The sequence below is a fragment of the Danio rerio genome, chromosome 3, assembly GCF_049306965.1.
Source record: "Danio rerio strain Tuebingen ecotype United States chromosome 3, GRCz12tu, whole genome shotgun sequence".
NCBI lineage: Eukaryota > Metazoa > Chordata > Actinopteri > Cypriniformes > Danionidae > Danio > Danio rerio.
The window spans coordinates 31,265,090-31,284,358 of record NC_133178.1 but is presented as its reverse complement, the minus strand read 5'-3'; the positions used below and the strand labels follow the sequence as shown (position 1 = coordinate 31,284,358).

Below are 19,269 nucleotides of genomic sequence, written 5' to 3'. Positions count from 1 at the left end.
AAGCTAAATCTGAGGCCTGTCAGATTACAAAGAGGAACCCATGAAGACTGACACAGCCTACACTCAGTAAAAAGTATTGTTTGCAGGGAAACCCAAGGGAAAACCTTTATTTAAAAAAAAACAGCTTTTAACACCACAGAGGGTAAGTGCAGTGATATGAATGCATCTCTATTGTATGTTCTTTTTTTGTTCTTTTCATAAATGTAAATGATCTTTATATATTTTGTATTATAATAAGGAATGACTGTGGATGTGGAGAAGATTATTCAGTTCATCAAACAAGGCGACCAAGACAATGTTCAAAGTCATCTGGATGATTACAACACTGAGGTAAAAACCATTACAACGTGCTGAAATTTCATTAAACATAATAAGATTAATTCTGTGCTTAATATGATCACCGCTGTGCACGCCAGAAAAAAAAAACTGTTAGATTCTCCTACTACTTCACCAACACTCAGATATTTGCAGTTTCCATGACAACAGGACTGGGGTAAACCTGAAGGGGGTTTCTCATTACTTGCCTAGTCATTTTATAGTTTTTGTGGTGCGGTCTTAAGTTTTAATCTGTCTAATCTGACAGGAGCACTCATATAGTTCACCTATTAATTCAATTCTTTTGTTATTTACAGAACTCACAATGCTTCTTTTTTGATGTGGAAGAAAGGGAGAGAAAAAAGGTAAAGTGTGACGTCTATTCTATGTTTGTTTATCCTCCGTCCTCAATCTGAGGGCACACATGGTTTGGATTAACACAGCTAATAATGTAAATCTCACTCATCCACCTTCACTTATCCTTCAGTTCATCCTCATCTCATCTCATTTATTCAGTGGATATATAATACAAGCATGTTTTCTATCCTGTTACTTCTCTTTCCTCATTATTCTCCAATGCTTGAACCGAGAACAGCAAAGAGAGCTGGAAGAGGTAAATCTTTCACATGACCTTCAGAGTATTTCTGTATAGATGAATAAAGTAGTGGGCAACATGGGGGCTCAGCACTTTTACCTCACAGCAAGAAAGTGGCTGGTTAGAGTCTCGGCTTGGTCAGTTGGCATGTCTGTGTGGAGTTTGCATGTTCTCCACATGTTCACGTGGCTCTCCTCTAGGTGCTCCGGTTTTTCCCACAATCTAAAGGTATGCGGTATATAGGTGAATTGAATAAGCTAAATTGGCCGTTGTGTATGCGTGTTAAAGAGTGTGTATGGGTGTTTCCCAGTAATAGGTTGCAGCTGGAAAGGCATCCACTGCATTAAACATATGCTGGATAAACTGGCGGTTCATTCCGCTGTGGCGACCCCTGATTAATAGAGGGACTTAGCTGAAAAGAAAATGAATGAACTAAATAAAGTATACGGAGTGAGGAAAAAATGAGAGAGGTGTGTAATCTGTAAGTAATATTTTCACTGTCTATGTCCCCCTGTGGCACTTGTACATAGTAACTGGGCCGGATGGACCTGTAAACTCTTTTGGGCTCATTATTTTGTTGTTACTGAGTACCAATCATTGCGGCATCTGTCAAAAAGAGAATTTATTGGTACTTATACCTCCACAAAAGCCATTTAACGCTGTTCGTCACGCTCATACCCACAAAATAAAGCTTTTATAATCTCTCCCTGTGTTCATGGATAACACCCGAAGCTTTTATTGGTCTTCAATGAACTTCAGTGAAGTTAAATATTGAAGAAGCAGGTCAGCATTTAAATCAGCATCTTGAGTTTGATATGCAGACATCGACGTGATTCTTTTCTCCTGTCACCTCTCATAACTGCTAAAGTCTGTTTAACCTCACATTGTATCGTCTTTTCTGAATGTGTGTTTGTTCTGCTCCACTCAGTTCCGCAGGAATAAAGTGAGAGAGTACGTTCCAGACTCTGACTCAGACTGTGACTCTGATAACAGTGAGGATCCAGACCTTGTTCTGCGGAGAGTGAGTCAAACAAAACTTCTCTCACACATATTGCCAAAAAAGTGCAGACCCAGCAACCCACACATCACAGCCATGGGTTAAAGTTAATTCAAAATCCATCTATCTATCCATCCATCCATCCATCCATCCATCCATCCATCCATCCATCCATCCATCCATCCATCCATCCATCTATCCATCTATCTATCTATCTATCTATCTATCTATCTATCTATCTATCTATCTATCTATCTATCTATCTATCTATCTATCTATCTATCTATCTATCTATCTATCTATCTATCTATCTATCTATCCATCCATCCATCCATCCATCCATCCATCCATCCATCCATCCATCCATCCATCCATCCATCCATCCATCCATCCATCCATCCATCCATCCATCCATCCATCTATCTATCTATCTATCTATCTATCTATCTATCTATCTATCTATCTATCTATCTATCTATCTATCTATCTATCTATCTATCTATCATCTACCTACCTACCTACCTAATTTATCCACAGACCCATCCATCCAACTCTCTCTCTGTCTATCTGTCTGTAAACACAGAGGGTTCAAATATCTTTTCCTGATGTCTATCTCTTTCAGAGGCTCGCTGCGGCTCTGATCTGGTTTATTCGCATGCGCCTGCAGCCGGGCGTTTTGAGAGTGTGTCTGCGAACTCTGAGGATCATCTCACGGGACCGAAAGGCTCTGGCACCCCTGATTACAGACTATGCCATCATAACTCTCGCTCGGCTCGGGGGCATCTCTGCCCTGCCAACCTGGCCTGAGGAAGAGGATGATCAGTGGGGCTCCTCACACAACGACGTCGCTCCTGAGAACGAGACTGACACACTTCCAGATAATGACACCAACACCCAATGTCCAGCATGTTGCAGTGAGACAGATGATTCATGTTGTGGCTCTACAGTCTGCGCTGCGTCTTCGGTCAGAGAAGGAGGTCTGCACTTCAGCCCTATGAATAATACATCTAATCCCAGAGAAACACAAAACGACCACTGTGAAGAAAGTGTAAGGAAAGATGGAGTGTGTGGGCTGTTGACAAGAGGAAAGAGGGAGACCAGAGGAGAGAGGGATGAGGAGGGTGAGGAAGGACATGATGATGGTGAGATCTGGAGGAAAGAGGCGATGAAAACCCTGTGCAATGTCATCTACAACAGCCCGAAAGCACAAGAGAGAGCCAGCACACTGAGGTGAGACTCACAGTTTGAAACATTTGCCAGATATGGTTTTGTTGAGTAGGTCAGAATAGTTGTGAAAACTCACTGTCATGTGCTTTGTTTTTTTCTCGACCAGGTTACTTCATGGCCTATCAGTGAGAATTAAAGATGGGATACATTCCTCATCACCTCCAAGCGGTCAATTTTATGAACTGCGGCTTCTGTTTTTGTTGACTGCTTTACGGCCTGAGCTCAGGATTGAACTCTGCCAGGTAATTATAGATCATGCAAACATGTGCCCATTAAGCAGAGGGACTTCACGGGCGCAGTAGCTGACCCATTGGTTGACTGAACGATGCAGCTGCGCCCATGGTCCGAATTATGCATTGACAGTCGGGGTGGTCAACTTTTTTGGTTAATTTCATTTGTCTAATACATGCTTCAGTTAATTAAATTTATGCATTTCAGTTTGGTGAGGGATATTTAGTGTACTCTACCCTACAGTATACTCTGATTAGCTAATTTAGAAGTTAATGTAGTTCAAATTATACAAACTATACATCTAATTTGACTTTACTTGTAGGCTGTATGTAGAAACAAACTTATATTTTTTGAGAAAACAGTCTTTTGTAGGGGTCTACATCTGCAGTTTCAGACTATTGAATAAATCATGTCCACAGTGTTACAAACCGTTATAGGGGTGTGATCAAATGTATATTTTTATTATCTATTATTGTAATTATTATTGTAAACATTTAAAATACAGATCAGAGCAAACTATTTCTTAGTATTAAAGGACTGACCCCCACCCCCCTCCCCTGGAAAAGTTTTGGAAAAACTAAAAACACCCACAAGGTTTTGGAAAAGTAATGGAAATTACATTTACATTTAGTCATTTAGCAGACGTTTTTGTCCAAAGCGACCTAAGCTGTGGTCACACTAGATATTGTGCTTGTGAAACTCTTACGTATGGGGCTGCGAAAAGGGGCGGGGTTAAAATGATTAGACGTTAATAAAAGTGAGCGATTGCTCCATATTTAAAATTACTTATTTTTAACTGTCGTCTATTGGTCTAAAACAGGTCGCACACCAGAAGCGTCGCTCGGCGCCGCGCAGCGCCACGCATTTCAGAATTCTAAACATAGGTTTCTATCAGGGTACACACACCAGTGCCGCAAGTCGGCGGCAAAAGCTTAAGAATTCACCAAGCTTGAACTTTCGAATGCAGTGAAACTTGTTGCACATGCTTGCATTTTTTGGTCTGCCGCATTCGTATGCCTATGGAAGTCTATGGAGTAAAAAGTGCAGTGTGATCGCAGCTTAAGTTTTACCTACAGAAGTAGTTTTACCAACTATTACTAGTTTAGCAAACTATTACCATTATTTAAAATTAGTTTGTCAAATATCTGTAATCTGGAATGGAGGTTAGATGTTTTTATTTCTTTTCTTGGCCAGAAACATGGTCTCACACCATTAGTGCTGTGTAAGCATCATCTATTTTACATACAGTAAATATAAAAATTAACTTAAACTAAAGAGATTTTTATGTGTTTTATGATATGCTGTAATAAATTTAAACGTGCATTGTTTTTCTTATGACTTAGCATTACATAGATGAAACATTGGGTCATAAGCATTGACTTGAAAGTCCTGAAAAGGTCATGGACTTTTTGTAGTAAAAATGTGTATGAACCCTGAGTTTAGTTCCAAACCTAATTAGACACATCTGGGCTGGCTAATCAAGCTCTAATAATAAATGTTATTAATTACTCACCCTCATGGCGTTCCAAATCCCTGAGACTTTTGTTTGTATTCGGAATAAAAATTAAGATATTCAAGATGAAATCATAGAGCTCTCTCATCCTCCATAGACTGCAAGGTTCTCGACTTATTCAAAGTCCAGAAAAATACCAGAAACAACCCCAACACAGACCACATGTCTTCAGTGGTTCAATCAAAATATTCTTAAGCTACGAGAATACATTTGTGTGCACATAAAGCAAAAATAACAACTTTATTCAACAGTTTCTTCTCCTCAGTGTCAAAATAGGGCACAAGAGTGTTGTGTGTCTCATACTCGGTCACCTGTTGATGTTTTACTTTTTTATGGGTAAAGAATAAATGGGATACACAGCCGACCGGAAGTACGATTTGCACATCAATATGGCAGCAATTTTTATGACACTGGATAACAATAATAAATATTTTTACAGTACTGTGACGGTTAGGTTAAAAGTTTTGGTAGGGGTAGATTTTAAAAAATAAATTTATTGGGTAATTTAATAGATAACAAAAAAATATTTGATACAACTACTGTTTTTACGTTACTGTTGGTTTGGGTGAGGGTGCTGTGTGGTGGGTTAATAAAATACAATTATGGGAAATGTAATAAATAATATAAATCATTCTCATTAACCTCCGTATGTCACAATTATATCTAATCAAGCAACAACCCTTTGTTGCTTGTGTTTTGTTTCAAACAGAGGAAATTGTGCGCAGCGTCCAGGGTGTATTTCAGTGCACTGTGCTCATGAACGCAGTCATTTTACACTTCTACTTTTTAATGTGTATGTGAGGAAAAATTAAACATTTAGCTGAACTTAAGCTTTTTAAAAAAAAAAGTTTGTTTGTTTGAATTTTGCTAAAATGAAATGAAATATTGTTTTCACATATTTTAATTTGATAAAAACCTTTGTACTGGGTAATGTTTGTGTAATAAAAAGCTGTTCATTTAAAACAAAAGGTCAATGCACACACTGTATTTAGCTGTTTATAGGGTTTTTGTTTGATTTGTATCGTTGTAAATCACTTAAAAAATCATCTTGAAAATGTACAGAGGCCCTCTAGTGGATTAAATACACTGCTCTAGGGGTCACACACTATATAAAAGAAATGGCTACAAATACTTCTGTTAAACTCAATCTGTGTTTTTCCTGCCGTTAGGAGCGTGGTGTGTCCATGCTGACCGCAGCTCTGGAACAGTGTTTAGACGTGATCTGGGGTGAAACACACGAAGTGCTGACTGACCTGACAGCTCCACCTTTGTGTAAGGAACTTTCTCAGCGAGCCCTGGAGATCCTGAAGACCCTGTTCAACATCACCTACAGTGTGCACAGACAGGACCTAGACGAGGTAAATGCTGTTATTTCTTTGACTATAATAACCATCTTTTAACTCTATATTTAACGTATTTATGTATATAAAAAATAGTACAATATTACACAGGCAGGTAATTGTTAAAGATTAAGGGTTGGTTTAGATTTTTCAATATGTATTTTCTTTTATTATATTTTTAACTAGTTAATTACTAATTTAATAACTAATTAATTATTTAATAATTAATCATTGCTCCTAACAATCCAATTTGATGTTTAAAAAACCTTTTAGTGGTGTTTTGAAAGATAAACATTTTTGTTTTGTTTTAGAAACTTTAAAAACTTATATTTTTTAAACACTTTCAAAAAATTAAGGTACAAAAGATGAATGTTATAGTTTCTTCATAGAACAAAATTAGGAACCTGTATTTTAAAGTAGTTGTTTAAATATTAAACAGAGACAAACCAAATAAAAGCATAAAACATCACATATTTTTTCAAATGCATTGCTGATACTCACTGATCCTGAGTTCTTTACCCAAAATGAATCTTGCACGATGATGTCAATTGATGTCTGTTTAACACAATTTAAATAAATTATAACGAAGAAATGGATTCAAACAATGTATCCTTGAGTTACATTAACTACGTTTTGTTTCTAAAATCATTCCAACAGTTTTTTGCATGACATTTTTGTCGCTTTATGAAAGTGATGCTATTAGAAGAAATGAAAGGCAGATATACAAAAAAGTAACCATTTGTTGTACAATGAAATACTAAAAAAAGATGATTTTCATCTGTAAAAACATGTTTTCCCTAATATATTAACAATGGTATAATGTGAAAAAATTGATTTTACCATTAACATTTTGGTTCTCTTTCTCCTGGCTCAGGAGGCTGCAGCTTTGTACCGTCGCCTAGCTGCAGTCCTGCGTCACTGCCTGCTCGTGCCCTGTGAGGGAGAGGACAGAAAAGAGGAGCTGCAAGGGTGAGAATGAGAATCAAGCCAGTGTGATGAAGTCTGGAGAGGTCTCTTGCTCTTGATCTTCATCTCTTTTGTGCTGAATGTCCACAGACACACAGTGAATGTGCTCTCAGCGCTCCCTCTGCAGTGCCTGGATGTCCTGCTTTCTGTTCGCCTGTCTGAAGGTTCAGAGGAGTCTGGTGGTGTCAACATGGACTGTGTCCACACTTTGCTGCTCTTCATGGAGAAAAGACTGGACAGAGTGAGAATGAGCACGGCTCTTGTAACGCCAAGGTTAATGGCTTGATTTCGAAAAACTGCATAGACTGGAATTCAGTTTCCAAAACATGCTAAATAAGTTTACCAAAAAGAAAAAAAAAGTGTATCTTAAAGAAAATATTTTGATAAATGTTTTAGCTAAGTGTTAAAGGGATAGCTCAACCAAAAATGAACACTCTCATGTTAACAGACCCTTGACTTGTTCCAAACCAGTGTGAGGGGTTCCAGGTTTCCAACATTGTTTAATATATTTTCAACAGAACAAAAAAACAACAGATTTGGTACAAGTCTGTTGGGTGAGTAAATTATGACATGGTGTTCAATTTATGGTGAAGTATCCCTTTAACCAAAATAGTTTGGTAACCAATATTCTGTTTCACAGAAGAAATAAACGTGTTTGCTATAATATAAGGGAGCGAAAGTGATGACAGATTTTAGTCCCACTATATATTTATAGTGTAGGGAACATGTGAGGGAGGAGTAGATGTCTATGTGTTTTTTAAAACAGTCTCATGGTGAAACAGGCAGGGGAAGAACAAAAAAAAAGACACTCCAAGAGCGTAGTGCAAAAAAACCAGGTGAATAGTCAAGACAGGTGGTAATCAATCAAAAACATGATAAACAATCCAGGGATCAAACAAGAAAAATATGCTTTAAATTACACAAACAGTAACTAGATTACGCAGTGACGGAATCTGTATGTAATTACATTGTACTTGTTTTTATTTATTTATTTTTTTCATTTAAGCACCTATTAGTTATTTAAAATTGGGACTCAATTTTACATAACTAAACTGGTAGAATTTTCATTTTCAAATCAGCAATCTCTTAAAAAGCTCTTGAAAAAACTGAGATGGGGCTAAAATATTCTGCATGTGTATAATTCAGGGTCAGAAATAAATATGGGCTTGTTACACAAATTCAGTATAAGGAGGCAAAAAACATGTTATGTCTGTATGGCGAGATGATGATGTGCCATTTCTCCAAGCACAAAAGGTTGGCCTTATTCTATTAAACAATATTAAAAATCAATATTACAATATTAAATGTATTTTTGTCATTGCAGCCCACCCTGTAATGATTTTCCTTCAATGCTTTATTGACATACAATTGTAACCAGCTTAATGTTTTTCGAACAATCTATAGTATTCTGATGGACTGAAGTAACTGATTCAATTTATGCAATTGGCATAAAAGGTAATGTGAACATAATTATTAAGACAATTAACAAACTTATTTCCATGCCCCATGTAAAACATTGGCCCATAATAAAAAGAATATATACATTTCTGACCCTGCTACTATTTATTTCATGCTAATTGTTATGTCTTTAAATGTGAATAAAACAGGGCCACAAGCTGAAGGAAAAGCTTACTCCAGTGTTAAACCTGTTGACAGAAAGCAGCAAAGCACACAGGGAAACCAGGCACTATCTCCGGCAGCAGGTACGTGTCACATTTCAGTGTGTGTTAAATCTGTTCAGGTAAAACTTAAAATTGCTGTAAGTTTACTCACCCAGGCCATCCAAGATGTAGTTGACTTTTTTCCCTCAGTAGAACATTAAAGAAGACTTCAAATTGGGTCAAGGTGAATCATAGAATGCAAGCTAATGGCCCTTTGAAAATAATAAAAAACAATACTTGAGAAACAATATTAATACACTTGGCTCTACATTTAAAGGCTTGGGTGACCTTTAAATTTAAGTATTATTATTGAAGAACTTTTAAAACATAGCACTTTAAATATGACACAATATATTCTTCTTATTCTCGTGGTTGTGTACAAGGAGCCTGAACCTGTTCTATTTTTGAGCAGATCCTGCCTCCACTGAGAGACGTTGAGCTGAGGCCTGAGCAGGGGAACACACTGAGAAGCAGACTAGTGAGACTAATGACCCATGTCGACACTGATATCAAGCACTGTGCAGCTGAGCTTCTCTTTGTGCTATGCAAAGAAAATGGTATGTAAATGCATCTCTTGAACCATGACATATGTCTTGCTGAATGATTTAGATTTTCAAGTAACATGGTATGAACATGTTATAATACAGAGTGCTGCATATATGATGTACTTTTTGTAGTCCAGCCAGGCAGATATCACTGCTCTGGTCTTTTTCTCTCAAACAAATCCTGCTTTATTCTATGACATACATCAGTAACATCAACTTATTATTAATCATCATACCAGACAGGAAAAAAACTTTTCTCTTTACTCAGTCAAAATACTTGGGTTAAAAATACCCCAACATATAACCCAACGATTATAGCACCTTCCTAACTATGGGTTATTTTAACCCATTGCATTGGGTTATTTTGAATAAATGTAATTTTTTCCATTCTGGTATTACTACTGCTACTATTACTAGTACTACTACTATAGAAGAGTTTTCAAAAATATAAAAAATGCTTTTATTTCCATTACATTTTAAGTTTCAGACACTTAAGCGTTTTCATCCATTTAATATAGATCAGCTATGAAGTGCTCGTTCGAATCATCAACAATTAAGAGTGTTGAAACGGATATAAAACACACGACACAGAGGTAATTTCATCAAAAAGCAAAACATTATTGTGTTAGAGCTTAAATAAACTTTATAACGCAAAAACAACATTATGTAAGCATATTAATACAGCTGTTCTGTGTCAGTTAAATCAGTTGACTGTTGAAATTCAAACTTTTTTAACCCAACTGGTTGAGTTATTAAATAAATAACCCAATAAAGGTTAAAAAATAAGCCACCAAATACCAAATATTTTAACTCAACCATTGGTTTCAAAGTTATAGTATGTAGAGTGTAGTTTATTTTTACAGTCTTGAGTTCACAATCGCTTTCTTACAAAAATTATTAACTCAAAATAGCATTTAAATTATTGGAGTAAATAAACACTGTGACGGCGATGCGGTGACGCAGTAGGTAGTGCTGTTGCCTCACAGCAAGAAGGCTGCTGGTTTTGAACCTCGGCTGGGTCAGTTGGCATTTCTGTGTGGAGTTTGCATGTTCTCCCTCGACAGCAGATCAGAATCAGTGTTTCCTCATGGTTCGATGACAAAATTAACCAAAAATGTATTTAAAAAAATTAAGCCAGAAGTGCTAACTATGTCTCACATTTTGGCCCACAAAAATACATCCTTCCTTAAAGGTGCAGTAGGTGATTGTCCTCAGAAACATTTTTGTTGTGCTGGTTGAAAGTCTCTTCAAAGTCCAATATGCACACAAGAGAGAGAGAGTGATGAGTAAAAACAAATGCTGAATCAAAACTTTAAAATCCTGAATCAATATTGGAGTTACTTTTGGAGAAAGAACGACACCATAGCTGAAGTATTTATTTTAGACAAGTAACGTTATGTTTTAAAACTCTTTTAGTCACGCAAATCTTATGTAGATTTTGTTGTTATGAATTGCTTATATGGGGTGACGCAGTGGCGCAGTAGCTAGTGCTGTCGCCTTACAGCAAGAAGGTCACTGGTTTGAGCCTCAGCTGGGTCGTTTGGTGTTTCTGTGTGGAGTTTGCATGTTCTCCCTGCGTTCGCGTGGGTTTCCTCCGGGTGCTCCGGTTTCCCCCACAGTCCAAAGACATGTGGTACAGGTGTATTGGGTCGCCTAAATTGTCCATAGTGTATGAGTGTGTGTGTGGATTTAAAGGATTATTACTGTGAATCTAAACATTGTCATTTTGTTTATAAATTATTCAGTATTTTGTACAAATCAGCATTTATTATTTTCTGAATAAACTAGCTATTTTTAGCCTTTTTTGGCATTGGCTAATTGAAGGGTTTGTTAAATGGCCCAATTATATAGGCACTTGAAACTGCTGTGTTAATGTATTTATTGTATCTCCAAGCGATAGAGTTTTATCTTTTCTCCACTCCATTCTGCAAAATGTCCTTCTTTTTTGGAACAGAAAAGACCTTTATGTGAGAAACACCTTACTGTGACATCTAAAACACTGCTGTCTGTTTGAAATTCTTGATCTCGTCCTCTCCCAGTGAGCAGGTTTGTGAAGTACACTGGTTACGGTAATGCAGCTGGACTGTTGGCAGCACGGGGTCTTTTGAACGGCCGTGGCTCTTCTCCTCAACCACAGTACTCCAGTGACTCTGACTCAGACACGGAGGAGTACAGACAGGCCCGGGACAGGATTAACCCTGTAACGGGACGGGTGGAGGAGGAACAGCCTGATCCAATGGAAGGGATGACTGAAGAAGAGAAAGAGGCAGAGGCGCTCAGACTCATAAATATGTTCAACAGGCTGTCACGGTATGTATGTTTGTGTGTGTGTGTGTGTTTGAGAGAGGGATCCTTCACAAATGTAGTGGCAGGGGCAGACAAACACACTTGATTAAAAGTATAGCTAGCCTGATAAAATGTTACTCAAGTAAAAAAAAAAAAAAAGTTTCTTTTTCAATTTGGCTTGAGACAAAATGCAATAATTCCTGGCTACGGGCCTGCAACTCTTCATGTCTCCAAACATTTCTCCTGTTAAAAACGTTTTACTTCACTAAATTCAGGGAGTTAATAACAAAATTTTGTTATGGAAATTATTGAGTATAAGCAGGGGTGGACTTAACCTATAAGCGAGGTAAGCAGCCACTTAGGGCCCCAACCAATGCCATGAAGCCTATATTATTCCTAAAGGTCTTTTATACATTTTTTTTAATCATATGTTGTAAAATCTGTCTATAATCATTAAGATTTTAATACTTATAGTTCTTTTCAAAACTGAGGACCCCCACCATGAATAGTGGAACGTTCTTTCCGTACTGCACACGCAGATATTAAAGTCTAATCACAAAAATGGTTATTTAACTGTACTTATAATTAGTTTGTGAACTTGTGTTTTATATTTGTGAATTTATTGTATTTAATTTTACATTAACAAGATAAAGCTTCCACGTAAAATATATTTTAACATGCAGTTTACTTACATAAAAACACATATACAGAGAAAATAAATATCTATAGAGAAAGAGAGTGTTTTGAGTTTTACTGCTAGGGCCCCCAAATCCGCCTCTGAGTACGTTTCCAAAAAATATGAAAGTCTTGTAGAGATACTTTAAAAATGTGTCCAAGTACTCCAGTAAAATAAAAACAGCCGCTTTTCACCACTGTTTAGTGCACTACTTACCCATTTCCTAATAAACATGTTAATAAATGAACTGTTTTTGCTCACCACATCCGCTCAGGGGCAAGATCATTCAGCCGATGGGAGTGACCACTGACGGCAAACTAGCGCCGCTGTGTGGCCAGACGAGACACAGCGCTGTGCAGGAGGAGGAGGAGGAAGATGAGGAAGATGATGATTGTAGTGAGACAGAGCAGTAAGGAAGGAGTGGATGTCAAGATGATGATTAATAAGAGGCAAGATATTTTATACTCATAACAAATATAGTGACAAAACATGATAGTGGAGCAAACTATATCTTATGAAAATGTTCAGAATATGTAATGTGAAAAAATGAAGCTCTCTATGATGCGATTAAAATAAGGATAAAAGTAATTTATATTATAGCAGAGAATGTGATTTATTTGTTATTACTCATAAGCTAGAAACAGTCAATTAGGAAGCTACTCAAAAGCAAAGGAGAAAGAAAGAGACAAAGAGCGAAATGGGCATCACACCAAAGACAGACAAACACTCCTGGAAAATGCTGCTGCTGTTGCCATGGTAATGTTACCATGGTAACAACAGGAAATGCAGTTCTACGGCTTCTTTTTTTTTCCCTGGCGCTCCAGCAGGAGTGGAATGTTTACCTTGAAGAACTGCTGAGGCTGGTCTGACACTCTTGAATGCTGGCACCCTACACCGAGAATCATGAAAAATCATGAAAATAATGTCATTATTCAACTCCTCAGAGAAACGCTTTCATTTGCAGAGTGATTAGTCAGCACTGGGAACTTTTGAACATGATTACAGTGTTCAGAGCAGGTTGCTTGGCTGTACTGCTTGATTTCCAGTGCATTCTCTCCATTCATACACATCTTAAATGCAAAATAGCAGCTTGTACACTAAGAACAAATAAACAATAAAGAAAGATCCAAGGCAGTCTCTTGTGAAAATGCATGATTTTCATAAAGTCATTTTCTTTTCTTTTATTTGCGTTTGTCAAATACAGGAGGATTCATGTACAGATGAGGGACGGGTAGAGAGAGACTGAAGCAACTGTACAATATTTACAGAAGAGAGAAATAAGCAAACCTCCAAAATAATATTAATAATAATAATAATTATCATCGTAAACAACCAACAGATAAAAAAACAAACAGTAAACACAGACATTTTGCACACTTTAAAATCGATTACATCCCTCTGCACAGTCGTGTTTTCTTTGAGAAAACGAACACGTACACCTCTTTTTCCGCATTTTCTTTTAAAGAACAAACAGAAAGAACACGTTTCATTTTAAATACAGTTTTTTTTCTTTTGCTCTATTTTCTTTTTTTTCGTTGTTGATGTTGTTGTTGACAAAAAAGGAACTACACACTGCTTTGACCCCGCTTCTTTAGTCCACATCCTGCCCGCCTTGTCCTTCAGTTGAGGGGACAGGACGTTTGGGGGTCTATGGGTGGCTCATTTCATGTACACCCTCATAAAACATGAGCATTATTATTCAAAATAATAACAGCAAACTGTCCCAGCTCTGGGAGGTAACCATGTATAAATGTCCATGTATAAATAATACAAATCATAATTGTTCATAATACATATTTATATAGAAGAGTGTGCGTGGAACATAGCATTCAAAGCTCACCTCTGCCAAACCACTGCTGACCAGTGAGGTTTTCAACCCTGTTCCCTTTGGCACTATCGTTATTTGTCTCTGTGCAGACAACTGTCTTTACACATTTGCTTTTTTTTTTGTTGTCGTCGTCGTTGTTGTTGTTTTCATACCGTCTCCCTGTGGCTCCAGTCGCAGGGAGCTGACACATAATGAAAGAGAGAGGAATGAAGGCTTTACAAAAAACATTTCATGTTAAAATGCAACAGCTTAAACCGCCACTGGCTCTTTCACATTCTGCAAAGGAAAATCTCATTTTCCTGCAACCTGGAGGTGCAGCGGCTTCATCTGAGAGGACGCAGTTTCTCCTCTCTCCAAACAGGACGTGTTTGGATCGTGGACAGCTGAATCTTAAGCCTTGGTGCTAAGCGTCAGCAGTTCAATAAAGGAATTGAACAGAGTCTCCAGCCAGCCCTGGTTGGCCATGCACTGCTGAACCACCTCCTCCTGACCTGGATCCTCCTCTGCTGCCTGTTCAATGCTGTCCGTCTGAGCATAGAGAATGAGAGAGAGAGAGGACAGGGTTTTTATCAGGGACACAGTGACGCATTTCTTAAGAAAAGCTCTTATTCTCGCATACCTCCTTTTTACAGTGCAGAAAGGTGTGATATTTGTAGTGATGAAGCGAGTGATAGAGACTGTATTTTCGACATGTCTCTGTCGACAGCTTCAGGTCCTGACAGGAACATAATAGAGATTGGGTTACGAGCAAAGAAAGAAAGCTCTGAGACCTCAAGATAGGCATGCATATGAAGTGCAATGACCCCAAAAACAATTTGGACACTACAGGGTTTGCTTTATTGTTCCAAGCGTGACTGACTTATTTTTATCTGTGGAAAAGATGACATCTGGTTGTGCAAAAAGTTCAAATGTATTGAAAAAACATTGACAAACCACTGCATTACAACAATCTTTTCACCAAAAATGTCCTTTTATTATATAATTTATAAAAGATTTATGGTAATATTTATTATATTTAATTTAATACTGATGTTTTGTTTGAAATAAATATTTAAGTTTCATAAATTTGCACAGTGTTTAAGCAGTCAAGAGTTCTAAAGATAAAACAGCATGTATAAAAGTAGTGTTTACGTGCAGAAAAACTAGAAGAAATTATACCATCCCTTACTGGTTCTTTAAAGACCTTTGACAAGTTGTGGTGCTCCTTTTTAGCTTTGCTGGCTATATATATATATATATATATATATATATATATATATAAATATATATATATATATATATATATATATATATATATATATATATATATATATATATATATATATATATATATATATATATATATATATATATATATATTTCATTATTATTTATTTTATTTTTTATAGGGCTATAGCCTAAAGGGAAGCTATAGGCTGTTGAGAGTGGGAAGTGTTTATTTGGGGTGGTGTTAACAACAACATTAAAGGACAATTATAAAATGAATGTTGTAATTCTAACACACATACATACACACACACACACACACACACACACACACACACGTTTTTTTGTGAAAACAAAATAAAAGATTATGACACTTTTAGGAAATAAGCATTCATCAGGTCCAAATACACCCAGAATGTATAACTGTAGGAGGGTAAAACCATTCTTTAAAGCAATTCACAGAATAAATAAACCCTTATAGGGTTTAGAGTGAAATGAGTCTAATTACAATTTTTTCCACCGGTCTACACAAATTTTCAAAACCGTGTCACTTTTTTGTTAAAACTCTACAAACACCTCTTAAACTGCACACACAAACTGCCTCACATTTGCATACAAAATACCATAAACATGTCAGAACGAAGAATTAGCATCAAATGGCAAACACTTCTTTGTTAATAGTAAATGTTTGGATATAGCATGTTGTTCTAAATCTAAAGCTCTTTGCTGTTTCGTAGGCTTAAATCTATATTTTAATACAAAGTTCTACAGTGAAAATAATTTGCTGAGAAGGTAATAGGTACACTGTACACACCAATCACATGAAGAAACAAAAAAAAATTTAGTAGTCCAAACATTAATGTTGTATACAGTAGCATACAACATAACCATGAACATGCTGTATGTACAAATGTAAACAAATAAAAAATATATATATATATATGTAAAGCGGAATTATATATATATATATATATTACAGTAAAGAACACAATTGCATGTGTGTGGTCTTGGGGGGTAGTCCATTGCCTGAAGAAGCTTAAGAACTTTGGGTATATTGAACTTGCCAGTGGCAGGCTGAGAAGAATTCCTCTGTTCTTTTGTAAAGGAATTTAGGACTTAGAAAATGTAAATACGCATTAGGTACAAAACTACAAATTATGGATAAGTGGCAAACCAGCTTTTGTTTTTTAACCCAAAACAGCCCAGTTCTGTAAGTTGAGTTATTTCACTCTGATTTTAATGTTTTAAAACCAGTTTTAACCCTGGTTATCACATTCTATGTGTATTTAGACCTGATAAATGCTTAGTTTCTAAAACAGTCATAATCTTTTATTTTGTTTTCACATAAAATTATATTTGAATTCACGAGTCATTTCTTTATAATGATTATAGGATAAACCCAAAAATTATTATTAGCAGGGATTTTTTTGCAGGCATTGTTTAAATTTGTCATTTATTATGTGTGTGCGTGTGTGTGTGTATAAATATAAATTTAAAGTATGAAAATTCCCCTGGAATAAATGTAATGTCTTTTATTAGGTTTTCTACATGAAATATCAGTTAGAATATTCATTTTATAATTATCCTTTAATGTTGTTGTTAACACAACCCCAAATAAACACTTCCCACTCTCAACAGCCTATAGCTTCCCACTGAAAAAAATAAAAAATAAACATAATTAATAAGTTAAAAAAATTAATGAATAAAATAAATAATAATAATAAAGATAAAAAGAAATAATAATGAATAATAAATCTGTAATCATATATTACTGCTCAGCTTAAGAATCAAGAGAGTTAGCCAGCAGATAAGCTAAAAGGAGGCCCCACAAGTTGTGAAAGGTTTTTAAAGAACCAGTAAGTGATGGTCTAATTTCTTTTAGTTTAATGCAAGTACCACTTTTATTCATGCTCTTTGGTCACTTTTGGCCTATTTATAGGCCTTTACTACAGTGACAGGTTAGTAATCAGTTAAGAAATGAGTGTTTCCACATTTGAGTAGTGTGTGTGTGAGAGAGTGTTTCATTTTGAATGTTTGTGTTTGGAAAAGGAAAGCATGTAGCTTCCCTTTAGATCTTTGTGTTTTAGGTAGAGTTGATTGTAGTGTTTTGAAAAAAAGTGTTTTATTCAATAAAAATCTGAGTTCAAGGCTGTGAAACAGTTTCTGGTTTTGGAGATTTGCAGTGTAGTTTTGCATTTTGAGTAAGATGTTTGAGAAATTGTGTGACATGAAATGATTGTGTGTGTAACCAATTGGAAAAAACAGTATGAATATGACCACATTATACAACAAAACATCACAGCAAATAGCAGATACAAGCAAATGATGCCTTTTTTAGCCTTTTTGCAATGACATTTAATCAGATGGTCCCAGGTGATTCTAGTGGAGGTTTAAAATCCCTCAAGTTCACATAGGCGATGTGGCAGAGACCACAACACATTTATGATTTGATTAGATTCAGCAGCCTGCGATCGTTATGTCGATACTGCAATATAATGTGCCTATAGTACACAGCCAGCTACATTTTAACTCATAAATGCTACCAAAATATACCATGAATATTTAATTGAAATCTCTAAAACAAATGTCGGCCACAAGTCTGATGACAGCTTGAGGAATCAGACAAGTAATGAGAGTCAAGAGAGTTTTTAATCTTATGTGCTCAGAAAGATGTTGTTTCAGATTATTATTCACATATTTCAGATCACTCCATAATCATGTATCCATATACCCCTATAAACGCTGCATTTAAGTGTATCTGAAGCATCCAAACACCTTTCGGGGTCACTTAGGGTTGCTTGCTGAACAGCTAAACTAAAAGTGCTAGCATGCTGCTTTACTTACTAAATATAATTATGTAAACAATCCACTGCAGAACTTGCCTGCTGTTTGGGAAGGCTCCTTTTGACTCTGTTGAGAGTTTTCCGGTTATAACCTTCCCCACCCAGATGCACTTTCACCGCTCCAGAGTCCAGGGGGTCTGCGGTCATCTGAGGGAACATGTGCAGTGCTTCCTATTTAAAGAACAAGAGAGACTGAGTCAGAAACGGACTTAAAACACAGATCAGAAGGCCCTGAGTAGCATTTAGGTATTCCTGAAAGCCATTGTTGTCACCTGATGCTGGACACTTATGTTGAGCCTTCTCAACAGCCTCCGTTTCTGTTCGTTGAGGATGCTGTCAATCTTCCGCATGGGTGGGAGATAAAGCTCATCTGTGCAGAAAAGGGGAGGAGTCAAAGAGATTTTTTTTTTCTCTGGTTTTTGATTTGTTAAACGAAGCCTAAGAGCTGAGGGTTTTGTAAAACTAATATATTCGCATTTGTACAAAAACATCACACTTAAAAAAAAAAAAAAAAAAGTTCTGCTGCTTAATATTTTTGCAAATGCATTTTGTTTTTAAATCAAAACTTCTTAAAACATTAGAATTGTCTTTACTGTAACTTTTGATTTATATTATTTGATTATTTATTACTATACTTATTTACTTCTAGCAAATTAAAAGCACAAACTGGCGCAATGAAGAAGAAGCTCTTTTAGTTTAAAAAGTTTTCCTGATACTAATATATTGTATAATATAACATTATATAATACATTTCCCAGAGATGGGTTGCGGCTGGAAGGGCATCCGCTACGTAAAAAACCTGCTGGATTAGTTGGCGGGTCATTCCGCTGTGGCGACCCCAGATTAAGAAAGGGACTAAGCCGAAAAGAAAATGAATGAATGAATGAAAGAGTTTGCTCTTGCTGGTAAATAAACAACTTAAAACTACCATCAGTCCATGATGATTGTGCAATAGGTAAGTGCTGCGTTGAATCTCGAAATTTTTTTGACTTGGTAATCTTCTGTAGTCCATTTAATCCAGTTTCAAATAATCCAGTATT

The 19,269-nt window shown here is 36.3% G+C and overlaps 2 protein-coding genes across 17 annotated transcripts in view; one reads left to right on the top strand and one right to left on the bottom strand.

Moving 5' to 3' along the window:
* Positions 1–21: 21 nt before the first annotated feature.
* si:ch211-195b15.7 lies at positions 22–13,486 on the top strand. 15 transcript variants are annotated; one of them, XR_012401065.1, is made up of 14 exons: positions 22–142; positions 239–330; positions 633–680; positions 911–928; positions 1,839–1,931; positions 2,530–3,137; positions 3,241–3,376; positions 6,048–6,236; positions 7,093–7,187; positions 7,275–7,425; positions 8,792–8,887; positions 9,258–9,793; positions 9,878–11,700; positions 12,627–13,486. XR_012401065.1 is itself a non-coding variant. In XM_680904.10 (14 exons), exons 2-14 carry the CDS (start codon positions 241–243, stop codon positions 12,763–12,765), a joined length of 2,079 nt encoding a protein of 692 aa, XP_685996.5. In that variant the 5' UTR covers positions 22–142; positions 239–240; the 3' UTR covers positions 12,766–13,486. The 15 variants fall into 15 exon arrangements, 6 of the variants coding, with proteins under 6 accessions (XP_685996.5, XP_073800693.1, XP_009297845.1 ...); XR_012401068.1 differs by having other exon boundaries at positions 7,275–7,457; positions 9,258–9,402; positions 11,430–11,700; XR_012401064.1 differs by having other exon boundaries at positions 803–928.
* Positions 13,487–13,491: 5 nt separating this feature from the next.
* prr12b (proline rich 12b) overlaps positions 13,492–19,269 on the bottom strand; it is a 33,576-nt gene continuing 27,798 nt past the window's right edge. For both annotated transcript variants that reach the window (XM_680992.9, XM_005164066.5), the window contains exons 13-16: positions 18,502–18,599; positions 18,269–18,400; positions 14,800–14,895; positions 13,492–14,708 (exon numbers count right to left, since the gene is read on the bottom strand). In XM_680992.9, coding sequence (XP_686084.5) covers positions 14,571–14,708; positions 14,800–14,895; positions 18,269–18,400; positions 18,502–18,599 — 464 coding nt within the window. In that variant the 3' untranslated portion in view covers positions 13,492–14,570. The remainder of the gene's footprint in view (positions 14,709–14,799; positions 14,896–18,268; positions 18,401–18,501; positions 18,600–19,269) is intronic.

What these genes read in the sequence shown, in the direction of transcription:
- si:ch211-195b15.7 (XM_009299570.5), top strand. Translation starts at nt 241, where the DNA reads ATGACTGTGGATGTGGAGAAGATTATTCAGTTCATCAAACAAGGCGAC. An exon ending in AAGAAAGGGAGAGAAAAAAG is followed by an intron (nt 681 to 802) that starts GTAAAGTGTGAC and finishes CTTATCCTTCAG; the next exon opens with TTCATCCTCATCTCATCTCA. An exon ending in TGTGCTATGCAAAGAAAATG is followed by an intron (nt 9,403 to 11,429) that starts GTATGTAAATGC and finishes GTCCTCTCCCAG; the next exon opens with TGAGCAGGTTTGTGAAGTAC.